Here is a 23,237-nt window from a genome sequence, read left to right on the forward strand (position 1 = left end):
CAAATTTTAAGCTACACATAAACATTTAGACAAGCAGTTCACAGAAAAATCTGTTGTTGCAAGTTCCTGAAGAACAAGGAGTAAATTTTAATTGCCACTGTATCCTCTAAAGCAGTGATTTCATGAATTCTGAAACTTAACATCAAAACCCACAGTGCGAACGTTTTATATCACAATGTAGCATGTGTCCATTTTTTTAAAAAGATTTATTTATTTTTATTGAAAAGGCAGATATACAGAGAGGAGGAGAGGAAGATCTTCCACCTGATGGTTCACTCCAAGCAGCCGCAATGGCTGGAGCTGAGCCAATCCGAAGCCAGGAGGCAGGAGCTCTTCCAGGTCTCCCATGCTGGTGCAGGGTCCCAAGGCTTTGGGCCATCCTTGCCTGCTTTCCTAGGCCACCACAAGCAGGGAGCTGGATGGGAAGTGGAGCTGCCAGGATTAGAACCAGCAACTATATGGGATCCCAGCGCCTGCAAGGCAAGGAGTTTAACCACTATACTGTGCTAGGCCCTCATTTTTTTAAAAGGGCTTCTGAGGCCAGCACTGTTGCACAGTCATACTGCAGACTGACACCAACATCCCATTATGGACACCAGTTCAACTCAGCTGCTCTACTTTCGATCTAGCTCCGTGCTAATGCACCCAAGAAAGCAGAGGAAGATGGCCCAAGGGCTTGGGTCCCTGTCACCCGTAGGAGAGACAGGGATGGAGTTCCAGGCTCCTAGTTCCAACCTGGACCAGCTGTGGCTGTTGCAGCCACCAGCCACTTGGGAAGGGACCAGTAATTAAACACCTATAATGACTCTTAATAAAAGGAGGGATTTAAAAAACACACCCAATCTTACTATGAGCGATACACTTTGATGCTTTCTCTTCTTATTTTCTTTAAATTTCATTTCAGTCTTGTGGCACAACAGATGCAGCCTCCGCCTGCTGTCCCAGCATCCCATATGGGCACCAGTCCATGTCCTGCCTGCTCCCTGCTCATGGCATGGAATAGTAGTACAAGATGGTTCAAGTCTTTGGGCCCCTGCACCCACATGGGAGATCCAGGCTCTTGGCTTGGGACGAGGCTAGTAACAGCCATTTTAATCATTTGGGGAGTGAACCAGCAGATGGACAATCTCTTTCCTGCTCTCGCCCATTCTCTATAAATGGGCCTTCCAAATAATATTTTTAACTATTTCATGATTCACTGGAACATGGTCTGCAGTTTTGAAAATTATTGCTTGAAGTAAAAAAAATCTAGCTGCAGATCTTATGTAAAATCATTAATACAGTTTGGTTATACAAATCGTGTCAGACATTCACTTCTATTTAGCCAGAAACTGTACACACCCACTGCTGAGTTAAGAATTTCTGTTGATCTTAAGCATTCAGTGTAGTACATCAACTCATTTTAAATTCCATTCCTAAAAAACTGTCCCTATGGGCCCAGCGGCGTGGCCTAGTGGCTAAAGTCCTCACCTTGAACGCCGCCGGGATCCCATAGGGTTGCCGGTTCTAATCCCAACTGCTCCACTTCCCATCCAGCTGCCTGCTTATGGCCTGGGAAAGCAGTTGAGGACGGCCCAATGCTTTGGGACCCTGCACCCGCATGGGAGACCTGGAAGATATTCCTGGTTCCTGGCTTCGGACTGGCACAGAACCAGCCGTAGCGGCCACTTGGAGTGAACCATCTGACGGAAGATCTTCCTCTCTATCTCTCCTCCTCTCTATCTGACTTTAATAAAAATAAAATCTTAAAAAACTCTGTCCCTCTTCATTTGGCATTACTGCTACTACAATTACAAGTCCACAGTGCGCATTTTACAGAAAAAGCCAACTTTTAATGAGCTTCCTTCCATCATAACCACAGTGCCTACTTGCAGTCTTAAAAAAATCTCCTTCCCAAGCCTCACCTCACTCCCTGGTCAATTCTGAATATTACAGGCCCAATCACAAAGTCCAATGGCCTAGCATTGAAGGGACACACCAAGATGCAAACCAGTACCAAAATCAGAGAGTAAAAAGTGCCCCTATACTCAAAGCCAAGACCCTTTTCAGAGTTTCAAATGCAGAGGGAAGAATCTTGTACATCCTGAGATGGCAGCAAATCTTCTGCATGCATACCTGACTACATTCCAATCAGGAGACATATCAACAGGCAGCTCAGTGCAGCCTCAGCGCCCGGGCCCTGTGCTGGTCAGACAGCTCAGCAGCAGACCCAGTGCTGCTAGTGCAGCTCAACTGCCAGTCATCTCTCAGGACTCCAGAGCTGCTGTCAAGAATCCAGTAGATATTGAAGGCCACTCCCTTTTTAGACTGAGGTGTGCCTGGGAGCACAGGGAGGAGCTGGCCAACTGCTTTTGTCATATTTTCACATGCACTCCACCAGCAATGCCGAGACTGCATCTAAACTGCAGGCGTAAAGCTGGGGCTGCAGTGGGCCAGCTTGTAACTGTGATGGGGTCAATAGTTAGGAACTAGGACTTACATGAATACCAAGGGAACCATAGTTTCCCCATTTCTTCTCTGGAAGATTTAAGTAGCTGAGGTAGAGAACAATCCAGAAGAGGTTTTATTAACTGCTGAAAGATGAAGCTAACTTCACCTCAGTCTATCCTTGTGACCTCACGTCAAGGCAGATCATACAAAGGGATCACTGAAGTATGAAGGGTTAATCCACCTTAACGACGACCTGCAAGAAGGTGGTTGTCTGGCACGTTCCTTCATATAGCTATTAATACCCAACTGTGGGTAGAGAAAGAACAAAGTTGGATAGCTAGCCAATCAGGGAATACCACATGGAGCTAGGTATCTTAAAATTTTTAATCTACCATAAAGCAGCAGGACAAACTCAGTTCATTATCCTAGCAGAGGGTGGAAACTAAGATTTTAATATGTAAGATACACTCAGCAAATCTATAGCTAAGATCTGTGCACTTTATTGTCTATAAACTTGACCTTTCTAAAGAAGTTTGCTTTATTTGAAACTAAGTAAAACAGCAAAACAATTCAACTGCTGATTCATTCTTCAAATGCCACCACAACCGAGTCTAGACCCTCATCAAAGTTAGGTGTCCAAGACACCATGTGCATCCCTGGAGAGGGAGGACCCAGGCAGCTGGGAAATCACCTGCCGCCCCCAAGGTAGTCCATTAGCAGGAAGCTGGACTGGAAGCCGAGCAGCCAGCCCGGATTTGAACCCCGGCACCATGATAACCGAGTCAAGTGTCTCAAAAGTTACATTACCACTATGTCAATGGCCCACCTCTAGAAATTCTACCTTTAAAAAAGAGCCATAAACAACCCAAAAGATATTTAAAGTTGTGACAATACCTCAAAGATGAATAAAGAAAAAGCAAAGAGTAACAGAATGAAATCAGATGCAATACAGTCTCAGATTCCCTTGCTCGTGTGGCCTCTGGTGGTCGACTTTGGGCTCTGCTGGCCCAGAGGGGATGGAGAGAATTGTGGATTCTGAGGCTTTTCCAGAGGTTCCACGAAGGCAGGTACTTGTTCTTCCAGTTCCGTATCCACCACAGCCTGCAGTTAGCACTCGCAAACAGAACTGGTTTAAGTCCCAGTTCTGTCACTGACTAGCTGAAGAACTCAGAAATAGGCCTTATCTCTGATTTCTGCTTTCTTGCCTGTTTTGATGAGATCATTAGGATCAACCAAAAGTGACTATCAAAGAATCTTTGAAAGCAAGATAAAGCTCATGTTTGCTGCCATTTAATTGAGCAGAACAAGTAGAACAAAACTTCCATCAGTGTTGGTCCATGGGACAAAGTGACAAACACAGCTCAACTAACCATGTATGTTAAAAATGACTCAGAGCAAACTTGCAAGATTGAAGACTCAGAATTAAAATCTCAGGATTACAGAAAAAGCCCCAAGAGTAAACCTTACTTCATCACTCAGAAATTCAACACTGCTTACAAGCCTGACCCACTGAGGCGGCCAGGCTGGCCAGATCTATTTTTAGGGAGCAGTATGAAGTTTACAGAAAACTACATGCCGAGCAACAAGATGACCCTGTCACAGCCAGTTCTGAGACAGGGCAACAGAGAATGGGGCAAAGGCTACTGAAGTTGTCACAAAGTACAGGCTCTCGATAAAGATTCGGTGTCTATCTGTCCCTGAGGAAGTTGGCTAGGTTCTCTGGATCTCTTTGTTCCTGGAAGAAGTGACACGCAAGCCATGACTTCAAACTTCTAGGATGGCATAGGGTCATTTTACAGTGCAGTATTTGACAGCCTGTCCTCATACTTCTTTTCCATACTACTTGCTTTCCCCCTTTTCTAATCAATGAACAATTACTCAGCCTTCAAAGCTATCTTCGAAGAGGTATACATGGCCCTTCCGCTAGCTTGCGTAACATCACTGAACATTACAGCTGTTTTGCAATCCAGTGTACTGTAATGCAGTTTACTAGCCTGTCCTCCTTGAAAGCAGAAAACATGATTCAAAGTTCTCCACAAATGTACACTGACGGAGCACAGGACTGCTTATGCATCCCCGTTCTCCCGCAGCAGCCTGCTGAAGCCTCTAGCCACCTGCAGAGGTCGGAAAGGCCTACCTGGTCTGCACAGGTCTCCATGCTGCTCTTTTTCACTGGCATAAACCTCCATGCACCAAGCGTGATATGCAAATGAGAAGAGATCTTCTATTTTAGCAGGTGGTCGGATCGCATTATTTAGTCTCTTCAGCCACTCTTGACACTGCTCAAAGGTTGAAAACTGACACCTTTGGAAAGTCAAGCAAGTACAAATATTATCAGAAGACAGTTGACAACGAAGCCTTCAAAAGCCAGCATTTCAAGAGTGCTTACTCATAGTCAAGTGGAGCTGCACCGGAGAAGACACCGGAGGCAGTCATTAGCAGATTTATCATCATCTACAAGAAGGCAGGTGTGTGGCCCAGCACTTAAGACGCTGGTTAGAAGGCCCACATCCCAGATTAAAGCACCTGGGTCCAACACCCAACTCCACCCTGTCTTCAGCTTCCTTCTAGAGGCTACACCATGGGAGACAGTGCTGAAGGTACCTACAACTGTTTTTTTTGCCACCCTCTGAGACAAGGACAGAGTTCCCAGCTGGTTCAGTCCTTGCCATCGTGGACAACTGGGGAGTGAACTGTGGATACAATGAAGTTTTAAGAGCACAAAGAGTAATAAATTTCAGCCAATAATGCAAAATATAAAAGGGGAAAAAAGCTGAACATGTGGAACACTGATTTTTCTAACTGAATGAAATGTCTAAGATTGGTGGCTTGTTAAAAAGATCAATTTATTAAAAAGCAGAATGGCAGAATGAAAGGAACCAACAGAGACTATCCAACCACTGGTTCACTTTCCAAATGGCAGCATGCAGACAGGCCTGGGCCCAACAGGAGCGAAGATCTCCATCCTGGTCTCCCACACCATGCAAGGCACCCAAGTACTGGGGCCATCTCCTGCTACCTTCACAGGCACAACAGCAGGAAGGAGAATCAGAAATGGAGCACTTGGGGCTCAAACTAGCACTCCAATGTGAGACTGCAAGCCGAGGCTTAACTTGCTGTGCAAAACTCTGGCCCCAATGAATCACTGAGGTGGCAGCTATTTTTTTAATAATGGGAATTCTGTTCTTGCATCAAGAGCCTCATGTTTTAGAAAAGCCTTGTTTGGGGCCAGTTCAGTATGTTATTCTTCCACCCACAGTTGGAAGCTGGTATTCCATATGAGCACGAGTCCTGGTGGCTCCATTTCTGATCCAGCTCCCTGCTGAAGGCCTAAGGAAGCAACAGAGGTTGATGAAAGTTCTTCGGACCCTGCACCCACATGGGAGACCAAGAAGCAGCTCCTGGATCCTGGCTTTATATTGGTTCAGCACCAGCCACTGAGGCCATTTGAGGAGTGAACCAGCAGATGGAAGATCCTTCTCTCCCCTCTCTGTAAATCTGCCTTTCAAATAGATCTTTGGGGGTGGGGGGTGCCTCATTTTATATTGTCCAAATTAAAGAATATGCTTTATGCTAGAGTGATTTAAAATTGTTTATTACGTGATTAAGATGAATCACCGCCTTCAGATCCCAAGGAGATGACACTGAAACTGATGGAATCATGTGCAGAACAAAGCAATTTCACTGCCAATCAAAATTTCCAGTATATACAAACCTGGGGTCAAAATATCAAGTGCAAACTAATTGGGTATTTGTTTATGTAACTTGCATTTTGGAAAGCAGCACATTTAAAAACCAAGTAACTGTTAAGTAGTCATTCTCAAAAGCCAGCCAAATCTCAGCTAAAAATGAACTTAAACAGTCAAAACCAAGACAGGGATCCGTAGCCTCTCCCTCATCCCAGTGAATGCGCTTCCGGCGCCAGCACACAGGGCTCATCTGTACTCTAGAGTGGGCCACAAAAATTAAGTCAAAACTTACAGAATGTAGAACTCCTAGAGCTACTAAATTCAACATACTAGACCAGCATCATTTTCCAAGCATAAAAGCTTAGAGCAGATAAGTATCACCAACAGGCACTCAACCTACAGGGACATTTTAATAAAGAAGCAAGATGTTTTACACCACCTCAACCTGCCCTGATAGACTTGTTCATTTGCGAGGAAAATTATATGAAAATTAGGTCACATCCAACATCACCACTGATGAAAAGGTAGACCATATGCTTGCAGATGTAAGAAAACCCTACAAAGGACAACACATTACATATGCAACATTCTAGCTCAGACTGCATGATCCAAACCTTGAGAAAGAACTGGACAAACAGGATATAGCAAATATAATATTAAAATACAACATTGTATTCAACATATGAAGCTTATAAAATATCAAGGCAGGCTGTGGAATGCAGTCCACATTAAAGGCGCTACAGCTTCCGGGAGGTGAAACCGTATCTAGGCCCAGCCCTGAGCTGCAGGAGGTGAGACCGGGAGAATCCTGTAAAGGACATCAGGTCAAGAGGCAAAACTGGAGCATGGGCAGCGGCTAAAGGAAGGATCACCAGAGGAAAATTGTGATAGTGACAATGTGGGTATGTGACAGTATCCCTAGAAAGTCTTGGGGCAAAACAAAATTCTTCCGCATGGCATAAAGCAGGAAGAGTTAATAGGTAAATCTAGGTCAAGGGTATATTGGTGTCCTTTGCACTATTTTTGTATCCTTTAAACCTCAAATTATTTCTAATTTTAAAAAACTTTGAAAATCTTGAAACATAGCAAGATATTCTAAAGATAAAATATTTTGCAATAATTGCTCAGAAAATACTCCCTAACAACACTGATCCCCAAAAATGCTTTTGAGAAGTTACTAAACCAATGATCTATTTGTTAAAAAAATATTTTCCCACACTAACTCACAGCACAAACACCACGTACCTGATAACTTTGCAGTCTTTGCAAGTCAAATGTAGTTGAAATATGTCTCGGCATTCAACACTTTCTATAAGCTGCAATGGAACCTGCAATTAAAAAACAAAACTGAAGTCTCTTCCTCAAGAAGGCATTAACCCTGCAGTTCAGTGTACATGGAAAAGATGCAAACAGACTTGCAAATTCATCTGGACCCTCTGTACCCAAACCGTTAACAGTGAGTTAGGGTTTTTCACTTTCCGACTCTAAGGTTCAAGTCATACCACAGCATAAAGACCCCAAGACAATCTACCTCTGGAAGACCAAAGACAGCAAGCAATAAATTCTAAACTCATCCATCTTCTTACTCGTCTCCAAGCACTACTTGGAGATCTAGCAGCTGTCACTGACTTGCAATGACACAGAACAGGAAGCCTGTGTATAGAAAAACTAGAGATCAAAGTACATGTGGGACTAGATCAGTTGTTGGACTCCAACTGACATGATGGGATTACAGCTTTGTTAACATGAACAGAGAATCCTACTGGAAACTTCAGAGGTCTAAACTGCCCACAGAGCACAGGGAAAAGGTGGCATTCTACATGAACACTAGTTCATGTTCTGGCTGCTGCACTTCCCGTATGACTCCCTGCCTGGGGCCTAAGGAAACAGCAGAGGATGGCCCAAGTCCTTGGGGACCTTGCACCCATATGGAAGCCCAGAAGTAGCTCCTGGCTCCTAACTTCAGATCAACTCAGCTCAAGCCTTTTTGACCATTTGGGGAATTAACCAGTGGATGGAAGATCTTTCTCGCTTTCCTCTGCACATCTGCCTTTCAATAAGAATAAATCTTTAAAGATTTATTTATTACAAAGTCATATATACAGAGAGGAGAGACAGAGGAAGATTTTCCGTCCGATGATTCACTGCAAGTGAGCGCAACGGCCGGTACTGCGCTGATCTGAAGCCGGGAACCATAACTTCTTCCAGGTCTCCCACACAGGTGCAGGGTCCCAAAGCTTTGGGCCGTCCTTGACTGCTTTTCCAGGCCACAAGCAGGGAGCTGGATGGGAAATGGAACTGCTGGGATTAGAACCAGCACCCATATGGGATCCTGGCACGTTTAAGGCAAGGACTTTAGCCACTAGGCCATGCCGCCAGGCCCAAGAATAAATGAATAAAGGAAACCTGAATAAACAGTTGAATCAATTGACATTCCTATTCCCTGCAAAGGGGTTGGATCACATGTCTTACATTGCTTCAAGTCCAACAGAAGTGGCTCTGGACAGTTCAGGTAGCATTCCAACAATCCTATTTCACAGAAGAGGGAGGCAGTTTCCAACATGCAAACAAGAAAATGCTGCCTGCACAGAGTGGCACTCCTATTAGCAAAGCCAGTTTCAGGAACATCCTCCCTGCAAACTGCCAGAGTCAGCACTCTCACAACAGTCAGGGGTTCAAACAGATGTGCAGCACTAGAAGTCTGGAACAGAACCTGGGGAAGGGGTTATAGAGCACAGCGCACACACACGCACAAATTACTCAGAGAAATGGCTGACTTTCTATCTCAACACTAGAGTACTTGCACTTCTAGGTCTCTATGAAAATTCCCTTACACGTTCAAAGAGACTAGGAGTGAGAGACTTAAATTTCGCCTGTATTCTGAGGGGGAAAAAAAGCAACTTGTGGCCTTATGTTTTTGTTTAAGTCCTTAACCCCAAGATGGTGTGACCAACTGCAGTTGAGGAGGCTAAAATGCTTCAAGACCTGTATTTTTTGAGGATGTATCAGTAGAAATCAATTACAAATGAGGAATGTGGGGATAAAGATTAGAGGATGGACACTGATTGTTCCCAGGCCAGTCTTCCCAGTGTAATGAAGTCTCCCATCATCTTCTCCCCTCCCACTAACAACCACCTTACTTGGCCTACCCCAGGAAAAAACCAGCTGCCAGACAATTAAGCGATCAATTCACCTCAATTTTATTGAATCTTACCCATTAAAAATCAATCTCCTGGCTTCCTGTCCAAACCTCCAGGCCTATGTTATGCTAGTAACCTCTGGTTTTGTTTGTTTTTTTTGAACCTCAGTCATAACCCAGGAACTCTGAGGCACAGGGCCAGGGTTGGACAGAGTCAGAGCGAATTTACAAATCCACATTGCCAGGCTCTCCCTTAGTCCCAAGTCCTCTTCAACTGTCTTTCCTTCTAGTTAGAAGACATGAGAAGCAGCTCACATCAGCACCTCCTAGGGGCAAATGGGCCACCCTGGGTTCCTCTGCCACTGATACATCCCCGTTGCTAGGCCAGAACAGAACATCTCTGAAGAATTATCTGCTTTCTAAAATGATTGTAATATGCTACTTTCATGTATTTTAACTGAAAATCTAAGGATGAATGAAAACATTGGTTGTTTATGTGTTCAAATTAAGTGGTAAGTACTAGCAAATGACCCAGAACAACCACGCACGCCAACTCACATATGCAGATCTGGATACCCATGCAGGCTGTCACACAGGAAAGGTTAGTATGCAGTAGAATGGTGCCATAAGATACCTCACCCCCATCACATGAGCTCCCTTTTTGGTTTCTTCCTATTCCAGTGTGCCCTCTGCAAGTTCCCTCCAAACTGTCTCCTCTAAAAAGGCACAACAGCCTCTCTTTTTTTTTTTTCTTTTATCCAAGGAAAACATGCTAAGTTTTAAATCCCATCACATTTTTCTAGGTTTCTTAATGTACATTTGAAAAGGAGCTTTTCTGTCTCCAACTTTGCATTTGAGGAAGATTCAAAAGCAAACGAACGAACTAGACATCTCCAATACTTGGCCTCAGAAGCTCCAGACTAAGATTCTAGAGCCAGCTCACTTCACAGCGGGAGAAGGTTCAGCTACCGCATGGGGAGCTAGTAGCAAAGCCAGGGACGGAATCCACAGCGAGTCTTTGGCTCAGGCAGCTGCTTCACCTACATGGTGTACCACCTTCTTACCAATTGTCCTTATCTGAGTTTTTTCCATCATAAATTAATCAGTCAGATCTTCAAGGGGAAAACAGAATTTAAACTTAAGATTCCTGGCAGGCAATTCCACATATTGCAGATTAGTAAGAAATCCTAATCACCGTCAGTGTCTCGAGCGCAATGATTTAACATCCTATTAACAGTTCATTTTTTGTCCCTTTTTCTTCCTTCTTCACACCTGCCAGCTAGTTTTACCTTTGTAATGTTTTTTCTATTATAACTTCTATCAAACATGTAAAGAACTTTACTGATGCTGTTATTCAAAAAGCAGACTGTTCTATCACAGCCACCAGAATCTGTAAGAAAAAAATCAAGCCCAAAATGAAAACCAGTGCCTCAAATTTTTAACAAACATGTACATGTATTAAAGATTCAAAATGAGGCACACATTGTGGCACAGCAAGTTAAGCCACCATGGGGACACTCACATCCCATATCATTGTCTATTTCACAAATTATTTCTGGTGCAAACAGTGTTTTTGAAGGTCATAATCCATTCTGCTTACATATAAACTGAGGCTTCATCTTTGCCCCACAAATTGTCCTCCTGAAGGCATTCCACTAGAGCTTTGGTAAGAAATCCACACAGATGGGACACATGTTGCTGACTTGCAAGATGAGCATCTGACACTGAAAACCAATCTGCTCCAAGCACAGGCACAGCCACCATCTAGGAATCTCATGCCTACTCACTGGATTTCAGAAGCAGTAGCTTGGGAAGCAGTCTATTGAAATATACAAACATCATGCTTCAATTTCTATGAAATCTACTTGAATACTTGTAAACTGTCTAATATTAAAATATACGTATATACATGTAAACACAGAATTGAAGCAATCCAATGTTTCAGATGCAACACATGAGCTCCACTACAGATAAGCTTTACCCTACAACTGGAAGCTTGGCAGGCAGCAAACGTGTGGACTAGAGTCATGCCTGTACCTACAACTACACACATTTTACCCAATGTGCTGGGAAATTAAATAACACGGTATCAGGTAACTGTTTAAAACCTGGTGCAAGACACTTTCTGAAGCACTAAATGTGCTGGCTTAAGGACACAAAGGGATGCAAACTGGGCCGTAACTACACAGGCTAGCACTTTTGGGATCTGCCAGTTTAAACACTTAATTTAGACGTAACAATCTAACAGGGGCTTACTTGGTCCATACATTTCACTGAAATACGCATCTGTAGAATGAAGGAAAGCAGCAAGGGCAACGTTGCCAACTCTGTCTACCCAGGACCGCGTGCAGGGGCAGTCACTGTTAGAGTAAACCCAGGTTTCTGAATTCCTGGTTTGTTAGCTCAGCATCAGCTGGGTTAAAATTGATTCCGATGGAAAACCTCTAGTCTCTCAACCCAAACTTTCCTTCACTACAATGTCCCAATACTTAGGCATTTTCTGTGCAAACTCCTTCTCTTCGGTTTTTTAAGTGGCATGCAAGTTTTATACACATAAGCTGGTAACAGCATGCTAACAAAAATGAGGACAGTAGGAAAGACAGCACTGAATTCCCCTAAATGCTGTTGGTATCTCAATCAAAATTATGGACCAACAATGGCAATAACCAACTTATATACTACCTGTACAAATGATGGCCCAGACCTATTCATGTAATATTTCACTTAGTATTTGCTGAGTATCAAGCTAATAGGAGACAATGTGAATCCTGGCGTTACAACATACCTAGAAAATATTGTAAAGGTATATTCAAGATAAAGATTGGGGCTGAGAGGTCTAGCTGCTAGGCTATTGCACTGAAGCCCTCATGTTCCCAGGATCCCATGCGGGCACCAGTTTGTATCCCGGCTGCTCCACTTCCCATCCAGCTCCCTGCCTGTGGCCTGAGAAAGCAGCCGAGGATGGCCCAAAGCCTTGAGACCCTGCACCCATGTGAGAAACTTGGAAGAGGCTTTGGCTTCAGATCAGCTCAGTTCCAGCCGTTGCGACCACCTGGGAAGTCAGCCAGGTGGTCTTTCCAAAAAAAAATAACTAAGTCTTTAAAATAAAAAATAAAAATAAATAAATTTTTTTAAAAAGGTAGGACTTGGAAGTGTTATTAACTGCCAAAGAACTGGTATTGAGGAAGGCTTCAGAGTAAATTAACACCTAAATCAAAGTTTTGGCCAAGGAAGAGGAATTCCCTGGGCCGGACAACAAAGAGAATTCAGATCTATGAAGTATGCCTCAGTGGTCTAGAAAGGCTGACTGCACTGGTCCAAGGAGGAAAAGGCAGGGTAGGAGAACTGCAAACAAGAAGTGTCAGGGAACAAAGAACACCAACAGCCTCACATCATGCTGTTGGACCTTCAGTTTAGAAGCATGGCAGGAACGCTGAAGCGCTTTCAACTGCTGAATGACTGGATTCTTTCCCCCAAAAAACCCTGTCCAAGCAGATCCAATAGTTACTGAAGTACCTGGCCATAAACCAATGCGCTAATACAGAGACCAAGAGGATATGAAACTATGTTAAGAGGATATGAAACTATGTAATTCCCATATCTAATTATACAAGTTCATCGACAGTATCCATGTAAAGAATGCCAGGATACAAAGATGGGCGATTCTGTCAAGCATCACTACTTCCCCAGCAGCCGACAGAGAACATTTGGCTACTGGGATTTTGTTTCCAGCCTAACCCTACCATCACGTCAACCAAATGGAAAGGAAACCTTCAGAACACAGTGCCAGAGACGAAGAACACCAGGACACTTCCCTTGGATGAACTGATGTGTCTTTTTAGCTAATGGACAGAAAACTGGTTTAACAGCTATAATCATAGCCCAAAGCTTGAAGGCAAGAGGAAGTCAGGCCAAATTGGCAATGGCAGCCCGATTAAAAGTGCTTAAAAAAAAATATTAATCGATGAGTATCAAGTGCTGAAGCAGCCACAGGCAGAAAGCCACAGTAATGGCAGAAGATGAAGACAGCATTCATTTGGTGGAAGGACAAGCCATTCTGGGCCTTTGGGGTTTCACTAAGGTGACTACCAGGAGTAACGCACTGGAAGAACCAGCTCACACAAAGGCCACTCATAACCGAGAAGGCGAAGTGCACTCCCGATAGCTCAGTCTCTTCAATACTGCGTAGCCCATTATGCCAATACACATTATACTTAACATCTCTTCTTAAATGATTAAGGAGCCATTAGAGTAACTGCATCCTATAATGACAGTCTGCAGTGAGCTCAAAACACATCTCATCATTTGATATCAAGGTCCAGGAAATTAGCTCAACTGAAGCAGCTGGTATCTAAAGACTGAGAAATCAAAAGCTATTGTTGAGCCTTTCTATCTCTATAGAGGTTAACTAGGCAGCATGACCCAGTGCCAACCATTCCGGATTAACAACACACACCTCCACTGACAAGCACACGCAGCACATCAAACACGAGCGCTGCTTGCTAACCCAGAACCCCCAAGTGTTCCAGTGAGAGGCCAGCAGGGCACACTTGACCTGCTACATTCAAGGGCACTTTCCTCTGCTCAGGAACTGACCAAGTTTAACTTTCTCCCATCCATCCCCGGGGGAGATACAGTTTTCACTTACATTAACGACAGACTCCTTGAACTTGATGTGAAGTCTGTAATTAGAAAGGGCAATAATGGCGTCCTCAGCACGGCCCACGTACTCTGTGCTCTCTCCATGGAGCTCAAAAAACGGAACCTTCAAAAGCAAAGAAATCCGTCAGCCTTCTGAAGCAGGGAAGCGGTTTTCAAACACAGGTGAGGAAACTGGACCATTCTGACTTTCAAATTCCAGTCACAGTATGTAGCTATTATATTATCTGCCGTCTACTCACATGTGCTAGCTATTTCAATTCTAACCTAAAGGATGAACACAGCAAAGATAACAAAGAACTGAGAAGTAAGCACAGTGGCCTAACAGCCTAATCCTCTTCCTCCAGTGCCAGCAATCCCACAGGGGCACCGGTTTGTGTCCTGGCTGTTCTGCTTCCGATCCAAATGCTTGCCTACAGCCTGCGAGAGCAGCAGAGGCGGTTCAAGCACTTGTGCCCCCATACCCACGTGGGATACCAGGAAGAAGGGCCCAACTCCTGGTTTCAGACCAGCCCAGCTTCAGCTGTTTACTGCCATTTGGGACGTGAACCAGCAGATGGAAGAGCTCTTTCCCTCTGAAACACCTACCTTAGAAATAAAAATCTCAAAGTAAAACCAATTCACCAAGAAACAGAAGCAAAAACCCAGTTTACATATATAGATGTAGGATTTAGTTACAATAGACTTTGTGCTGTATCACCTCGATCCATTAGTGATATCACACTATTCTGCTAAATTGTTTTATGAAAGCTCGCCAGTAGTTACCTGAAGATTCTCATCCTCCCGGATCAGCTGCTTCCTGGGAAAGATCTGATTGGCCTGGATGCACTCAAGCCTGTGCCGAGTCTCTTCATCCTAGAGAAGGAAAGCCTTTACTTCATTTCAAAGCTTCTAGGCATCCATGTTTATTTTGTCATGTCTAGTAGCATAAACACAGTAAGAACAAAGATGATCAAAAAGTTTGAGGGAAAGTATATTCCAAGTAGTATTCCACCCACTCCTAGTCTGACAGCACACTGATGCCAAAAAATGAAGAGGTTAGAACATTTCTATTAGGCAGTGATAAGTTGTTAGTACATTAGTTATATAAAAAACTATGGTGCTTGTGTCTTTAAGCTAGAATTTAATTCTTATTTGTGAAAGGTATCTTGAACTATTTAAGAATGAGATGTGTGGGCCCAGCGCGATGGCACAGTGGTTAAGGTCCTCGCCTTGCATGCCCAGGATCGCATATGGGTGCCGGTTCTAATCCTGGCAGCCCCGCTTCCCATCCAGCTCCCTGCTTGTGGTTCGGGAAAGCAGTCAAGGACGGCCCAAAGCTTTGGGACCCTGCAACCGTGTGGGGGACCCAGAAGAGGCTCCTGGCTTTGGATTGGCTCAGCTCCAGCCGTTGCGGCCGCCTGGAGAGTGAATCATCGAACGGAAGATCTTCCTCTCTGTCTCTCCTCTCTGTATATCCGCCTTTCCAATAAAAATAATCTTTAAAAAAAAAAAAGAATGAGATGTGATGTTGGAGTTTACCTCGACAAAATTAAGGAGATAGGAAGAATGGGGTATGAAGTGACAGCAGGATTGCCCATAAATTGACAACTGGTAAAACGTAGGGCATTAAGTGACAGCTCACTGTAGTAACTTTATTTCCCTCAGTTACACGTGAAGTTCCCATAGCAAAAAACTTGGAAAAGGTGTTTAGCAGTAAGCTTAAGAACTGAATTTTCTTAGTTGAAAATACACATGAATCACTATCCCTAATTTTCTCTGCCATTAAAGCAGATGTTTTTTTATTAACACCATTTCAAAAGAAATGCAAAGCTCTCATCTAAATGGCATTTAAATGGAACTAATAACTTGTATTAAAAATTGTGTAATTATACATTTTTATCATAGCAATAGAGAAATGTCTGAGAGCGTGATTATAAATTATAAGAAATTACTTTGTAAACAGATTTCTTCAAACAGCAAAAGCCATATCATGCTCAACTGACAGAACTAGAACTTCTAACCACTAGTTACCAAATGTATCTGGATACATCACTTAGAATCCTAACAATTCTGTAACTTTTCAAAGAGAAATCCAACTTATAAATACTTAAATCACCATAGTGTAACTCAGCCATACTCTCAGGGTGATTCTCAAAATCTGTTGACTCTAGACCCCTAGACAGGCCCTTTGAGGCCAAAGCCACCTGCAGAACAGTAGTAAGCCAAGGCTGCTGTGACATACCAGGTTAAGCTGGCTCTTGGGGTGCCCGCATCCCATACTGCAGTGCCCAGGGCTAAACCTTGCCTTTGCTCCCTATCCAGCTTACTGCACGCAAGCATGGGAGGCCACAGCTCAAGCACACTCCTGCCGCCCAGGTGGAGAACCAGGCCAAGCCCCAGCCCAGCAGCTTCAGTCTGGTTCAGCCCAGTTAAGGGCTCCTGGGGAAAGAATCTATCCTGGAAACAAAATTACAAGTATAAAGACATTATCTGCCTAGTCTTCACTGCACTCTTACTGCAGAAATAGTGAAGAACCGGTGAGTAAAACTTACTTACCAGTCAAGACAATATCATTACTTTCACTAAGAACGACTTAGTGAAAGATCGAACTCTGCCTTTCAAATAAATCTTTAGAAAAAAAAATCCAACTATTTTTCATTCTCAATAGGCAAGCTTTCACTTAAAGACACCTAGTATTTATACTTACAGAGAACTAAAAAACATGGTCAATTCTAACAGAAAGTAGATAGGAAATACTATGAAATGTGAGGTAGGGATGGACTAAATTCTTACATAGAATTAAATTTTGAGCATACCTTCTTTAAATCACAGCAAGTCATTTTTAAGTATATAGATGTAGAAGACCTGAATCTTCACCATCTTCAAGATCCTTTTACTGAGGTACCCATCATCTCTTAAAATCATTCCCTGATCTGGCTTTCTGCTGGCTTTCAAACAGCACAGGATTGAAACACAGCCGACTTGTTAAAAATTACAGAAGCCAAGACCAGCACCACAGCATAGCAAGCAAGTTTAGCCAACTCCTACACTGGAATCCCATAGAGGTGCTGTTTCATGTCCTGGCTGCTTCACTTCAATCCAGCTTCCTGTTAGTGGCCAGGGAAAGGCAGCTGAAGATGTCGCAAGTGTTTGGGTCCCTGAAATCTATGTAGGAGACCTTAATCAAACTCCTGGTTCTTGGGCCCAGCTCGATAGCATAATGGTTAAGGTCCTCGCCTTGAACGCCGGGATCCCACATGGATGCTGGTTCTAATCCCGGCAGCCCTGCTTCCCATCCAGCTCCGTGCTGTGGCCTGGGAAAGCAGTTGACGACGGTCCAAGGCATTGGGACCCTGCACCTGAGTGGGAGACCCGGAAAGAAGTTCCTGGCTCCTGGCTTCGGATCAGCACAGCACCAGCCATTGTGGCCACTTGGGGAGTGAATCAGACAGAAGATCTTCCTCTCTGTCTCTCCTCCTCTATGTACATCTGTCTTTGCAATAAAATAAATCTTCAAAAAAAAACTCCTGCTTCTTGCCTGGCACAGCCCTGGCTGTAGCCAACTTAGGGAGTAAAGCAGCACATAGAAGACCTCCATCTCTGTCTCTCCCTGACTTTCAAATGAATAGATATTTAAAAAAACCATTTACTTGTTCTTGTTGGCACTATCCCAAAGAACTTAACGTAAGTACCACCTAAGCACTGACTTTCTAGAACAAGGATAAAAGTTACTTTGCCAAGGAGCTGTTGTTGGCAGACAAGTTAACTGCCTGAATTTATTCACGTTTCTGAGGTTCACAGGCTATTTAAAAAACAGATCGACCAAACTTGAGATGGTTGATAGAGTGGGGAGTTGGGAATGGGTAGCCTGATTAGAGTTCTGGAACTCGTTTTCTCCTACGCTGTGAACAGTAATCATCAGCATTAGAGAATACAGTCCTCCACATGGCTGGCTTCCTGGAATTACTGAGGAATGGCAGGCATTGTGAACCTAACATTTCTTAGTCTCCACCCAGTTCTGTCAGATCAGCAGGGTCACCCACAAAATCCTAGAAGAGCCATCAGTTTACAATTCCAAACTCATTTCTACTGCAATCTTAATTATGCATATTACGTTTTTAAGTAATTAATTTTCCTTGAAATTTTGTCTGGAATTTGAATGCCAAGAGAAGGACAGAATGAGGGAAATCAGTTAAGAGAAGCAATAAATTGATTACGTCTGAATGACGTCCCTGGAGACTTCTTTGTGCAGGCTCAATACTTTCCCGTAACACATGAAAATATTTCCTACTGTTTAGCCTGTCCAAGATGGACTCCAAAATCAGGTAAGAATTTTGAAGAGTAGAAACAATTGAATGCTACTGTCTAGTTAGTACAGAGGGATACATTAAAAACCAAGTTCAGGGCCTGGCACGGCGGCATAGTGGCTAAAGTCCTCGCCTTGGATATGCCGGGATCCCATATGGGCACTGGTTCTAATCCCAGCAGTTCCATTTCCCATCCAGCTCCCTGCTTGTGGCCTAGAAAAGCAGTCAAGGATGGCCCAAAGCCTTGAGACCCTGCACCTGTGTGGGAGACCTGGAAGAAGTCCCTGGCTCTGGATCAGCACAGCACTGGCCGTTGCGCTCACTTGGGGAGTGAATCAGACGAAGATCTTTCTCTCTCTCCTCTCTGTAGATCTGACTTTGTAATAAAAATAAATAAATCTTTAAAAAAAAAAAAGTTAAATGCCCCTGAATTCACTACACAAAAACTTAACAATGGATGCACAGAGTCTAACGGATAAGAATATGCAGCACAGTTAAATACAGCAACTTGCAAAACATTATACAACTAGTGAAATTATTAGTAGGCATTTAATGAATCGGTATAGGACAATGTTTAGTGAGACAAGCCAAACAAATTATGTTCTTCTAATTACATGAAATGCATACAGAATGCAGACAGCAGGGGTTTAGCGTAGTATTCTAAATGAAAAGTCAAGCATTATAAAGCTGCTCTTTAAGAAAAAAAGTTGCGTGGCCATGCTGTTCTCAACTATCGCACACAAAAGCAGCAGAGCGTATCTGCAGTACAGACAGGCAACCAAGCAGGCAGGGCTGTCTGCAGGGAACCAGAGATCCCATCAACACCAGGAAGTAGAACATATTGTTGCTATTAGGCACACAAAGGTACAGAACAGGGCTGCTTTCAGAAGCCCTTCGTTTGCTGTTCATTAGCACTGGTGCAATCAAATATACTATGCAAATATTTCTTCAATTCACTGAAGATTCTATGGAAAACCCAATAAAACATTGCTTACGGAAATAGCAAGAGTCCATCAATATTTGTATATGAATAAATGAAAAAAAGTAGTCCTTTCAAAGGCAGTAATAGTTCTCCCTTTTATGTAATATTTCTGTACTAGCTTGGGTTTGTTTTTAATTTTTGAAAATGCATTTTTCACACATATCCCTAATGAAGCTTGAAATTAATATGGTCTTATCAATTCCTTCTTCGTGCCTTAGCATCAAACAGTTTGGATGCAGGAAATATCAGGCAGAAGTAGAACATTATACACAGTCACTTCTCAAGCCCTGAAGCACTGTTCCCAGGTCCTCCAACTGATGAAAATGGACCTGGCTCATCGTTGCATCCCCTCGGCCCGGATGGGCTCAGGAAGACCAGCAAGGCGGTGAGACGTCCATTACAGGCTCTATTTGGCCAGAGGCAGGCAAGTGTGCGGAGCAGCAGATCAGAATATTTTACAAAGTCAAGACCTGCTCCAATCCACAAAGTTAAATTCATTAAAGATGTGTGCCACGAGGGGCAGTGCTTAGGTTAATAGCTCAGTTGGCCGCTCCACACTATTGATACATTTCCAACATCGCACTATATACACACACATTTTTGTCAACTTATGAAATGCCTTTATTAGAACATGCATTGAATCTCAGTTCTACACAAAGGCATACAGATTTTTAACACATCACATTTTGTAGGAAATGAATGAGTAAATTATGTGGAGTCCAAGAGCCACGTGTTACTTTTGACCAGCTGACTTAAAGGGGCAGTTAACAGAAATGAAGCCACTCCGTAGTTATTGCTATTAGGTACACAAAAGAGGTGAGCAGAGAGTTCTGGGGAAGGGAAAAATTGTTTAATCAAACCAGAAATGAGTAACTGAATTTATTAGTGTTTACTTAAGATATAGGTCCACGCCAATTTTCTTATTTCCTGTGCTTACCATGACAGGAAGCCCAGATCAAGAGAGATCCCCGGTCTGTCTTCTGTGTCTAACAAGGCTCTTCTGTCCGTCAGGCTGAAATCTTCACAAAACAGAGGGACAGAGCAATCAGAACACTGTATATGCGGGAACCTAAAATCCTGACCACAGGCAGGAGGAGCTCAATTCCCACCCGCCCAACCCCCGCCAAGAATATTCCCAACTCAGTAACACCTTCATACCAATCCTCCCAGTCTAAATCTAGCTCTGCCAAAATCGTAAGAACTCACAGTCCTCTATTGATAAAACAAGAAATGCTGCCAAGTTTGGATAAAAAGTTGTTATTTTTCAGGATGTTCCTGTGATTATCTGTAAATTCCAAGTCAATCTTCCCTTCTGTGGGAACTGCACTGACTCAGGCATTCAAAAACTCAACACCAATCTAGAGTCACCTGAGAATTTGTTAACTGCACTAATATCTAGCTGTTATTTTTGTTTCATTTGAAAGGCAGGAAGAGGGAGATTTTTATGCTGGTTCACATCCTCTATGCTGTCATGGGAAATATCCGAACACACAAGTATCTTTTCAGTATCACTTAAACAATTTAATTCAAAGCTAGCATTGTATCTTGTCAAAGTAGTTCTTACAACCATGACATCCCATATTTGAGAGCCAGTTCAAGCCCTATCTGTTCCGCTTCCCATCCAGCTCCCTGCTAACATGCCCGGGGAAGGCAGTGGAAGATTGAGTTCTTGAAGTTCCCATCACCCACATGTGAGATGCAGATGAAGCTCCAGGTGCCCGATTGCTGGCTGCTGGATGTGGCAAGGGGTGCTGGGCGGGGTTTGTACTGGGCAAGAAGTCTGTTTCCTACAGGAGTCCTTAGGCTTGAGCTCCAGTTTCAGCTTCCTGCTAACAGACCCTGGGAGGCAGTATGGCTCTATAAGTTGGGTCCCTGCCAGTCAAAGGACACTGGGACTGAGTCCCAAACTCCAGCTCTGGCCGCATTCTAGCCCTGAGAGGCATTTAGGGTGCGAGCTTAACCTGTCAACAGGAATTCAAGATTTTTAAAGTTCATGGAAAATGAAGAGCAAATTTGAAAGCCATGCACACACGGTGTCTTGAAAATTAGTGAGAAAAGATTATAAAAACCAAACAGCTTTGCATTTTCACACTTTCTATTTCATGTTCCATGATTTAACTACCCCAATATCCAAGTCAGCTACCCAGTAATATCATGAAAGATTTGTTACTTCATATCAAATAACAGTATCAATAAATTCAGTTCTCACTCAGAAATGAACCCTTCCATATCTGTAACAAATTCTAACAGGGTGCACTGCACTTCAGTCTAGAATTGCCCAAGGAACTGCTGCTGTGGCTCCATGTTAGGCTAAGCAGAAATCAAAGAAATACATGATTCCATCCTGACCATGGGGCCCGGACTGTGGTGCAGTGCTGAAGTTACTACCTCAGATGCTGGCCTCCCGCAAGGGTGTTGGCACGAGTCCCCCAGCTGCTCCACTTCTGATCCAGTTCCCAGCTAAGGTACCTGGGAAAGCAGCGGAAGACAGCGCAAGTGCTTGGGCCTCTATTCACCTGGGAGACCAGGAACAATCTCCTGGCTCAGCTCCAGCCATTGTGGCCATCTGGTGAGTGAACCAGATGAACCAGCAGATGAAAGATCTCACGAGCATATTCTTACTCTCATCCTCCTTCCCTTCCTCCTTTTCTGCTTTTCAAACAAATGCGTAAATCTGAAGAACAACCAGGGCCCAGTGCGGCAGCCTAGTAGCTAAAGTCCTTGCCTTGAACATGCCGGGATCCCATACAGGTGCCGGCTCTAATCCCAGCTGCCCCTACTTCCATCCAGCTCCACTTGTGGCCTGGGAAAGCAGTCAAGGATGGACCAAAGCCTTGGGACCCTGCACCCACATGAGAAATCTAGACGCGGCTCCAGGCTCCTGGCTTCAGATTGGCTCAGCTCCAGTCATTTCGGTCACTTGGGGAGTGAATCAGCTGATGGAAAATTTTCCTCCATCTCTGTATCTGACTTTCCAACAAAAAATTTTAATAAGAACCAGATAGCAAGACCTTACAGAAACAAAGCCAATAGTTGCCTAGGGCTGGGGCAGATACAGGCTAATGAGCAGACAGGTAAGGGATATTTTTATTTCAAAAAGGAATTCTATAAGTACTAAAACTCATTATGGTGATGGCTGCAAAACTCAACACACAAATTACTGAATTAGACATTTTAAGCGGGTCAACTGTACATTAAGTTGTATCTCAGTAGCTTTCAACTTCATATGCAGAAGTAATCTTCATTGTTTCCCTTCAATTTATCTATATTTGAGTGCAAGTAATGTGAACTTTGGGCTTTATGCCCAAATACTTCTCTATCCATATACAAACGTAACTTACTTCCAAGAATGTAAGATTATATTTAATGTCCTATAACTTCATTTTATTCAACTAATACTTAAAGTCCCTCCTACCTCAGCACATGCTTCTAGAGAGTTCAAAATTTTTCTGCATTCCAATACCCTGTAACAATCATTTCTCAACTGATGAAATACTCAGGCTGCTTCCGCGTTCCATCATTCCCATTCTTGTCTGTTATGTGCACAAGTCACAACTTCTGTGCTGATTCTTACAAATTAATGTATCAGATGAAAAGATACCAGCATTGGGAGGAAATGCTGGGATACTAACGCCAAAGACTGCACGAACAAGGACAATCACAAGGTCTATAGAAAAAGGAAAATGAGGGCCAGTGTTGTGGCACAGGTCAAGCTACCACCTACAATCCAGTATCCCATAGGATCACTACTGCAGGTCCTGGCTTAATACACCTCCCCATTACTGTGCCTGGGAAGGCAGCCAACGATGGCCCACACGTTTGGGCCTCTGCCACCCATAGTGAAGACCTACAAGGAATTCCAGGCTCCTGGCTTCAGCTTTGACCAGCCCTGGCTGTTATGCGCATTTAGGGAGTAAACCAGCTGATGGAAAAATTCTTAAAAACAGGTTATATTCATTTATAAGAAGGAGGGAGGGTCTTGGTGTGGGAGATGCCCTGCTACCTGGGGGAGTGGCCTAAACCTTACTTCCCTATTCCTGAAGCACAGC

At 43.6% G+C, this 23,237-nt stretch overlaps 1 protein-coding gene across 6 annotated transcripts in view; it reads right to left on the reverse strand.

Moving 5' to 3' along the window:
- MTMR3 (myotubularin related protein 3) overlaps positions 1–23,237 on the reverse strand; it is a 100,881-nt gene that overhangs the window by 27,535 nt on the left and 50,109 nt on the right. For all 6 annotated transcript variants that reach the window (XM_041003496.1, XM_041003499.1, XM_041003498.1 and 3 more), the window contains 5 exons: positions 20,126–20,207; positions 14,683–14,772; positions 13,907–14,023; positions 7,365–7,447; positions 4,568–4,734 (listed from right to left, as the gene is read on the reverse strand). In XM_041003496.1, coding sequence (XP_040859430.1) covers positions 4,568–4,734; positions 7,365–7,447; positions 13,907–14,023; positions 14,683–14,772; positions 20,126–20,128 — 460 coding nt within the window. In that variant the 5' untranslated portion in view covers positions 20,129–20,207. The remainder of the gene's footprint in view (positions 1–4,567; positions 4,735–7,364; positions 7,448–13,906; positions 14,024–14,682; positions 14,773–20,125; positions 20,208–23,237) is intronic.

Source organism: Ochotona curzoniae, unplaced genomic scaffold, assembly GCF_017591425.1.
Source record: "Ochotona curzoniae isolate NIBS_2020 unplaced genomic scaffold, NIBS_Ocur_1.0 scaffold_274, whole genome shotgun sequence".
Lineage (NCBI taxonomy): Eukaryota > Metazoa > Chordata > Mammalia > Lagomorpha > Ochotonidae > Ochotona > Ochotona curzoniae.